Source organism: Myiozetetes cayanensis, unplaced genomic scaffold (genome assembly GCF_022539395.1).
Source record: "Myiozetetes cayanensis isolate MyiCay16 unplaced genomic scaffold, myiCay2020 scf562, whole genome shotgun sequence".
NCBI lineage: Eukaryota > Metazoa > Chordata > Aves > Passeriformes > Tyrannidae > Myiozetetes > Myiozetetes cayanensis.
Genome location: NW_026087812.1, coordinates 20,071 through 28,841, shown reverse-complemented (window position 1 = coordinate 28,841; position 8,771 = coordinate 20,071). Strand labels below are relative to the sequence as shown.

At 49.6% G+C, this 8,771-nt stretch overlaps 1 protein-coding gene across 1 annotated transcript; it reads right to left on the bottom strand.

Moving 5' to 3' along the window:
• Positions 1-5,043: 5,043 nt before the first annotated feature.
• On the bottom strand, positions 5,044-8,497 carry LOC126650140 (ankyrin repeat domain-containing protein 26-like). Its single transcript, XM_050334608.1, has 5 exons — positions 8,492-8,497; positions 7,713-7,994; positions 6,784-7,019; positions 5,883-6,107; positions 5,044-5,799 (listed from the first exon to the last, which is right to left on the bottom strand). The coding sequence occupies exons 2-4, from the start codon at positions 7,947-7,949 to the stop codon at positions 5,906-5,908; spliced, it is 675 nt and encodes a 224-aa protein (XP_050190565.1). The 5' UTR covers positions 7,950-7,994; positions 8,492-8,497; the 3' UTR covers positions 5,044-5,799; positions 5,883-5,905.
• Between the last annotated feature and the right edge of the window lie 274 nt (positions 8,498-8,771).

Here is an 8,771-nt window from a genome sequence, read left to right as displayed (position 1 = left end):
TAAACCTCCCCAAATTAAAGACTCCGCCCAGACTCCGCCTATATATGAATATTACAAGTAGATGTTGCAATGTAATTAATATACATGTATAATGATGTAATCCCTACTCAGAAATTGTATAAAAGAGCTGCACTAATTGTTAACAACGGAGCTCTTTGCCCAGGGAGACCTGGAGAGCTCCCCAACGCGTTGCTAATAAAATACCTCCTGCTTTGAGCATGAAACTTTGTCTCTAAAGCAGTCTCTCTGTGCTTCTTTGGGGCAAATTCGGCATCACTCTCTCACTCTCTTTTCTCCTCCAGCCTTTCCTGGCAGGAACCAGGACAGTTGTGTGCATACAGAAATGGGATTCAAACACAGAAACGAGAGATATAGCCCAGTTTTAAATTTCAGAGGCTATTTTTAATATCCTCTGAGCAGACAAAAGCCACTGCAGGTATAAGAAGTCTCTCTCTTCTAGTTCTTCTCTCTGGTTAAGCGGTAAGAATGAAAGCCTATAAGGTCTTTATAAAGTTTCTCGGCTCTGCCGTGGACCACCTGCACTGGCAGCAGGGTCTGGGCTGGAAAAGAAATTGCGGGTGACCCTCCCGGGTCAGCACCTTTCCCTGGTGCACTTTGAAATCCTCAATTCCACAGGAACTATGCCCTTTGCTCAGGGCCTTCCTGATGCTTTCAGTCCTGAGGTGAGCAGTGTTGCTCAGAGTTCCCTGTGATCGTGGTTGGTGCCCGTGCTCATCGGCTGAGGAGCTGATTATTTTGTGCCGCCTGGATCAGCCCGAGGTGCTGGGAATGTGAAGGGATGTGGCCGAGCACGTACAGCATTCCCTGGGACACTTCCAAGCACGTGCAGCATTCCCTGGGACACACCCATGGGGAAGAGCTCCAGAAATGCCTCCCAGACGGGCGGCAGGCGCTGGAGCACCAAGGTGGGGGGGGCAAAATTCCACAGGAAATGGGGCATTTGGGAATGGGGGACTTGTTGGGCCGAGTGGAACATGGGATACTGACACTGTCCTGCCGCGCATACGGATTCTGTCCGGGACCACGGGGATGAGCCGCATGAATAAAGAAAATTTCATGCAGAAACAAAATTAGAGAGCCAAAAGCGCAATTTGAAGTCAATTTGGCTACTTCTGTCAGGGGTAACAAAAAGCGCTTCTATAAATACATTAATAACAAAAGGAGGGGCAAGGAAAACCTCCATTCCTTGTTGGACTTGGGGGGGAACAGGGTTAACAGGGGTGAGGAGAAGGCTGAGGTACTTAACACCTACTTTGCCTCAGTATTCACCAGTAGGACAGGTGGCCCTCAGGACAACTGGCCTCTGGAACTGGTAGACAGGGACAGGAAACCAAATACCCCCTGTATTCCAGGAGGAAATAGTCAGTGACTTACTGAGCCACCTGGATCCACACAAGTCCATAGGACCAGATGGGATCCATCCTAGGGTGATGAGGGAGCTGGCAGAAGAGCTCGCCAAGCCGCTCTCCATCATTTACCAACAGTCCTGGCTCACTGGGGAGGGCCCAGGCGATTGGAAGTTGGCGAATGTCACGCCAATCTACAAAAAGGGCTGCAAGGAGGACCCAGGAAACTCCAGGCCTGTCAGCCTGACCTCAGTGCCTGGCAAGGTTATGGAGCAGATCATCCTGAGTGCAATCACACAGCACCTACAGGATGGACAAGGGATCAGAGCCAGCCAGCACGGGGTTAGGAAGGGTAAGTCCTATCTGACCAACTTGATCTCCTTTTATGATCAGGTGACCCACCTGGTGGATGAGTGGAAGGCTGTGGATGTGTCTATCTGGACTGCAGCAAAACCTTTCACACCGTCTCCCATAATATACTCCTGGCTCCCCAAAGCCTTTGAACCTCAGGGACTGAGAGCAGATTGCACAAACCTTCCTGTGGGTCAAAGAGAAACTCCAGGTATCTCAGAGCATTAGTGGGTGCAGCTGAGGGCCATTCCCAAAACAGGCTTCTCATGGACCCCCTTGGAGGAGATAATTGGAGGCCACGATGGCACAAACCTCTCAAAGACTTGGTATCAAAAGCAAAACCCAAAGTCCCCCAAAAAATGAACTCCTTGAAAGAATTAATGAGCCCCAGTGAGTGTCACTACTGACACAGGCTCTCAAGGGACTGGTTAAAGCAGATAATTGCAGAGGATTGCACAAACCTCTTGGAGATTCAGTGTGGAAAGGAAAATGAAAAGTACTTTGAAAAACCTGCAGGCCCTTGAAGCATTAACAAGCCCCACTGAGTCTCCTCATTGACAAAGGCTCTCATGGGACTAATTAAAGCAGATCTTTGGAGGCCATGATTGCACAAACCTCTAAAAGACTGTCAAAAATAAGTGCCTGAACAAACCCTGAGTATCTTGGAGCATTAATGAGCCCCACTGAGTGTTGTTACTGTAATAAACACCGCTATAATTCACCTCAGTAAAAGAAACAAATGAATTACTAGAGCCTCATAAAAGAATAAAACAAACGGATAGTAAAAGTTAATTACACCCCCATAAAGAGATAAGGCAGACCATTTGTAAGGTCATCAAGGTCATAAGCCATAAATCATCTCTGCTTTCCTAAAATGAATTATAGTAGGATTCTGATCTTCTAGGAGCCTTGTTGTGTGAGAATGTATGAATTATAGGGAAACTGTCACTGTTGTAGAGATAACAACCTAGCTTTAGTTGTGAAAACCATCATCATGGCTGGGCTTCAAGAACAAAGATTTGAGAAGGGCTCTACCCACGCTTGCTACAAGCACACTGATGGCTAAAAAGGCCAATGGGAGATAGAAAAGTCTGGTTGCTGAAGGCACAGCAGAAAGACTCCCTTGGTGAGATCGACAAGATGCGATTCTTTCTTTTCTCCTCGAGAGTGATCCTGCGTGTGTTCTCAAAAGCAGCAGCAGCGTTATAGATGGTGTGTCTCCAGGCCTCCTGATTGGAGGCCAGAGTAGACCAATGGTGATGATCGATATGGCCAAGGCTGAGGGATCGTTTCAGGCAGTCCTTGTATCTCCTCTTCGGGGCTCCTCTCCTGTGGCAGCCAGTGGCAAGTTCCCCATAGAGCACAATCTTAGGGAGGCGGCAGTCCTGCATCCTGGAGACGTGCCCTGCCCAGCACAGCTGTGTTCTCAGCAGCATGACCTCAATGCTTGTGACTGCTGCCTGTTCAAGGACAGATGTGTTGGTCACATAATCCGTCCAGTGGATGTTTAGGATTGTAAGGAGGCAGCGCTGAAGAAAGACTTCCTGAGGTGCAGGCAGATAGAAAACTTCTGTCTTCTTCAAACTGACTTCCAGCCCAAAAAGCTCAGCAGCCTCTGCAAAGCAGGATGTTAAACACTGCAGAGCTACTTCTGTGTGGGCAACGAGGGCGGCATCATCAGCATAAAGCAGCTCACGGATAAGATAATTTAAGGTCTTAGTGTGGGCCTTCAGTCGTCTTAGGTTGAAAAGGCTCCCATCCGTACGATATCGAATGTAGACACCGTTTTCATCATCGAGGTCTGCCGTGGCCCTTTGGAGCATCTTGCTGAAGAAGATTGTGAATAAAGTTGGTGCAAGAACGCAGCCTTGCTTCACACCATTGGCTATTGGAAACGGCTCAGAAAGTGCGTCACCATATCTCACTTGGCCGCGCTGGTCCTCATGAAGTGAGATGATCATTTTGAGGAACTTGGGAGGACATCCTAAATGGTCCAAAATCTGCCACAGACCTTTTCTGCTCACAGTGTCGAAAGCCTTAGTGAGATCAACAAAGGTAACATAGAGTCCTTTGTTCTGTTCCCTACACTTCTCTTGCAGTTGTCTGAGAACAAATACCATGTCTGTGGTACCTCTGTTGGCTCAGAAACCACACTGGTTTTCAGGTAGAAGATCTTCTGCTATGGCGGGTATTAATCTGTTCAACAGGATTCTTGCAAGGATTTTACCAGCAATGGAGAGCACAGTAATACCTCGGTAATTTGAGCAGTCTGATTTATCTCCTTTCCTTTTGTACAAGGTGACGATGACAGCGTCACGAAGGTCTGAAGGTAGTTCACCTCGTTCCCAACAGCGCACCACAAATTCATGAAACTTAGCACAGAGTGCCTGGCCACCGTACTTCCAGATTTCAGGTGGGATCCCGTCAACCCCAGCTGCCTTGCCAATTTTCACCTGCTGTATTGCTTTAAGAGTTTCTCCCATGGTGGGGTAGTATCCAGTTCAGTTTTCACGGGTTGTTGTGAAATGAACTGCATTGCTGGGTCTTAAACTACACGGTTAGTACTGAGAGAGTCTGAAAGTGTTCAGACCATCGATTCAAGATGGAAACTTTATCTGTGAGAAGCATTTGGCCATCTGCTTTGAACCTGGTGTGTAGGACCATAGGCTGTTTTCAGAGCCTCATAGAATCTCCTGTAGTCACCTGTACCTGCGCATAATTGGATTTTTTCTGCTAGATTGGTCCACCACTTGTTCTGGATGTCACGAAGTTTCTGTTGCAGCTTGCTGCATGCGAGTCGAAAGGCCGCTTTTCTTATATGACAAGATGGCTGAGCAAGGTGGGCTTGGTGAGCAGTTCTCTTCTTACTCAACAATTCCTGGATCTCATGATTGTTTTCATCAAACCAGTCCTTGTTTTTCTTGAAGGAGAACCCTATGGATTCTTCAGAGGACTGCAGAATGCTACTTTTAATAAGTGGCCAAAGCGCTTCGGGAGAAGAGTCTGTGGAATGAACTTCAAGCCTGGATTGAAGATTTGCCTGGAAGCTGTTCCTCACTGTAGCTGATTGAAGACTGTTAACTTGAAGTCTCCTTCTAGGAATGCCACCGTTTTTAGGTTTGAACTTAAGGTGGAGGTTAAGTTTACAGCGCACGAGGCGATGATCCGTTTGACATTCTGCACTAGGCATCACGCGGGTGTGATGAACACCGCAGAAAAAATATAATCTACTAATATCTGTCTATCTATCTCTCTGTCCATCTATCTGTCTCTCTATCTACCTATCTGTCTATCTATCTATCTATCTATCTATCTGTCTTATAATCTGTCTAATCTATCTGTGCCCTACTATCTATTGGCAAAAATCGATGAAACTGTGACCCAGCTCAAGCCCTAAGGTGTGTTTAGGGCAATCCCAGGCTGGTGACAGGAATCACTGGGTGAGCCCAGGCTGGCAGTGTGTGCTTGGGGCAGCCAAATGCCCGAGGTGCTGTCCCTGCAGCCGTGGCTGCGGTGCCTCCCTGTGCCACGCTCTCAGCCGGACGCTGCCGAGGCTCACACGGTCACCTGCAGGCAGCTGCCTGGTGCTGGCAGCCTGGCACTGCTGCTCCTGCCCTCGTGGGACACAGGTGCCAAGGAACAGCCCGGCACAGCCCTGAGCACCCTCCCGAACAGGGAGTGTCGTTGCCGTCGCTCCAGGCCGCAACTGGCGTGGCAGAAGGAGATCCGTGGCCAAGGGGCTGAGCGGGCAGCAGGAAAGCTCCTGCCTGCCCCACTGGCACCAAGGGCTCCTGCCAGGGAAGAGCAGGCAGTGCACAGGCAGTGGTTGTGGTTGTGGCGGTGCCGGCCTGGCCTGGGTGCTGCTCCCTGGGACGGCTGGGCCAGGCCTGCCACCACTGGGGCAGCGCTGGACTTTGGGACGTGGCTGGCTCCTCCTCGGTGTCTCACAGATGTCTGATGGCATTTGGCACTCATGGTGACATCAGCCATTTGAAACAGGTCACACAGACCGGACATGTAAATTTAGTGTTGAACTTAGGTGGGAAGTTCCTGCCTCACAGTACTCTTTACCACAGTTGCTCTGTAAAAGAATGGAGTTACACAGCTCAGTGCTTCCATTTCAACATTTTCTGTCCTTTCCCACACTGGAAAATTTGTACCAACCTGCTGACCAAAAGTCGTCAGCTTTACCAGATGTGGCTGGGGTGTGTTCTGAGGCTGGGAGTTCTGCCCAGTCCCAGACGGTTCCCAAGGTGTCCCAGGCCAGCTGAATCCAGTGGTGGAACTGCAGCCAGACGTCTGCTGACATCGCTGATTGTGGCTGCAGATTTGCTTCTCTGGCGCTCCCAAAGGAGCTTCGCGTTGGCCTCTTCAAGTCTCTCATTGGCTCTGAAACATTCAGAGGCACACAAAGAGTCACCTTGGGCAGCAACGCTTTGGCAAAGTTCCCCTCTATGTCCTTGACTATTCCTCGACTTCTAAATGCCAAGGGGATGAAGAGAGTCCAAAACAAGCACATCCTTTGATCTGAGCTTGTGCAGAGGGCCTTTTTCCAAGAAATCGCACCAAGTGCAAGGAGCAGCAAGTGTCACCTCCATAAGAACTCTGGGCTACCCTGCTGGCCTTCAAAGGAAAGCTCAAACCTCAGAGCCACTGCTAAAACAGAAAGATCATTCTTATTTTTGATTCACAGAATCCAACTCTGCTCTCTGAGAGGCCTCTCCTTATTCAAACAGGAAAGGCCACAAGATTGATCTTTTCTGTCACACACAGGAGGAGGAGGAGATTAGAGATTGGCAAAAAGACTGCCTGTTAAATCAACATCAGCTGGAAAAAGACACCACTCATGCTGTAATGGTGCTACTGTGGTGTTACTGCTGGAACTCTATGGAGAAAGGAAGACAGGTCTGGTGAAGGGAAGGGTCTTGAGGTGCTTTCCCCACAAATATGCCATGTTATGCTTTCACACATTGTGCTGGCCAGATGTAGAAAAGGGATTTTAGAAGGAAAATGCACAAGGAAAAAGGAGTCTGTGATTACCACTCCAAAAAAACCATGAACTTACCTTTCCAGTTTCTTTGCGAGGCTTTTGCTGGTTTTCACTTCCTGCAGGTACAGCTCTATGTACTTGTCCACTTCTGGCTGTCTGGATTCTTGTTGAAAAGGTCTTTCTTGTTGGTTGCTTTTTATCCTTCCCAGTGCACGTTCAAGATCTCTAGTTCTGTCTTCTAACTGGTTTTTCAGTGAGTCAAAATGACTGCTTCTGATTTTTTCTAATGTGTCCTGGTAGGCTGCCTGTTCCTGAATGAGACAGTGTACCTTCAACCACCACAAGAAAAACAGAGCTCTCCCCAGCAGAAAAATTGCACATACCGAGTTTCAAGGGCCCAGCTTTGCTCAGAGAGGTGGCTGTGCCTCCTCACAAGCAGCAGCAATCAAGGCAGAACCCAGGAGCTACCAGGGTAAATAATTCTTCTCATTCAGAAAGAGGCCAAATCAGCACTCTTAGTCAAAGCTACCAATGAAAAGACACTGTATCTGCAGGACAGGGCATATCGAGAAGGATGCTTCAAAGACAATCAGAGCATCCCCACCTGCACCCCCTCACCCCACCCCTGTCATTTCAGGGACTCCTTTTCTGAGCACTTTCCCCCCTCCAAGGACAAAGCAGCACCCCAATGTCTGGCCATGACAGCTGCAAGTTGCCAAACCCATTGGAGGATGAGCAGCCAGAACCAGAGCAGGGGACAGAGATCCCCCCAGGCACTGCCAACTGGGAATGTGCCTTGGGAAGCTTTGGATTCAGGGACCTGCCGGCACATCACACACCCAGCACTGCTGCCCAACCATCTGCCCTTCTCCCACTGCCTCCAGCACAGACAGAAGTACAGCACTAACACACAGAATGCAGGAGGGAAAGGAAAATACCAGGAAATCGTGGCCGCAACAGAAGTTTACGTAGTGCCCGTGGACACTGGTGAGAAATTCACTTACTTGCAAAAACTGATTGACTTCTTGTAGCTTTTGTGTTATTTCCTTGCTTGCTCGTTCTTCCGCCTCTCTTTTACATTGTTCTAGCTGGGAGCGATCCACCATGTTAGTGTGTAAATGATGCTGGAGTTTTGACAGCTCTTCTTGCAGCTGGCATTTGTCCACCTCCAGTTGTTCACACTTCCTATGCAGAGTGGACAGCTCTTCTTGCAAATCCTGATTTTGGGCTTCCAGCTGCATGCATTTTTTAGATTCCCTGTCCAGCTGCTGGGAAAGTTCAGCAACCTGCAGACAGAAAGAAAGAAAAAAGGAACTCAGCGTGACCTAAAGGCAGTGAACTCTGTGAAAACCCCAAAAGAGGTGGCCAGGGAGAATATATTCATCATCTGCTGACTCAGTACTAGAAAAAAGGTGCAACCAGGCTCTTCTTTTCCAGCAAGAACAGCTTTCCTATCATTTGTGATAGCATTGCTCAGGTTCCCATCCTTCCTGAGTTCCTCAGGCAAAAATGCTCCAAGCTTCTGGACTCCCAAGGAATGGCTGCAAAGGCAGGAAGCGATTCCACAGCGCTGCCTTCCAACCCCAGCGTCCCTCTGACACAGCCGCTCCAGCAACGAGTCCCAGGAACGAGCGGAGAGGAGACCAAAGGTTACCCGGCCCTGCTGAACAGGCAGAGCAGCCTCAAAAACACTGCTGGGAACAGCCCTGCTGGGTCCCTGCCACCAGATGGGCTGAAACAGCTCCCCGGGAGCAATAAGGGACAGGTTTTCCCTGGGAGGCACCTCTGCTCAGTGTGCCCCCGGCAGCAACAGCTCTGCTGAGAAAAGCAAAACCTCCAGTGCCTCCTGCTCAGCTCGTGCCTGGCACAGGGCCCAGGGGCTGATCGTGCCCTGCGAGTGACAGCGCTGTTCCTGCCCTCTCTTCCAGGGAAGGAATTCATCTGTCAGTCCCAGGTGACGCTGGCACAGCCTCCCTCAAGCTGCAGCCAGGCTGAGCTGGGCCCCACTGCTCTCAGCCCAGGGCCGTGATGTCCTGCCAGGCCGGCAGAGCTGCCCCTCCCTA

What these genes read in the sequence shown, in the direction of transcription:
- LOC126650140 (XM_050334608.1), bottom strand. Translation starts at nt 7,949, where the DNA reads ATGCAGCTGGAAGCCCAAAATCAGGATTTGCAAGAAGAGCTGTCCACT. An exon ending in AAGTCAATCAGTTTTTGCAA is followed by an intron (nt 7,020 to 7,712) that starts GTAAGTGAATTT and finishes TGTCTCATTCAG; the next exon opens with GAACAGGCAGCCTACCAGGA. An exon ending in CTCGCAAAGAAACTGGAAAG is followed by an intron (nt 6,108 to 6,783) that starts GTAAGTTCATGG and finishes TGAATGTTTCAG; the next exon opens with AGCCAATGAGAGACTTGAAG.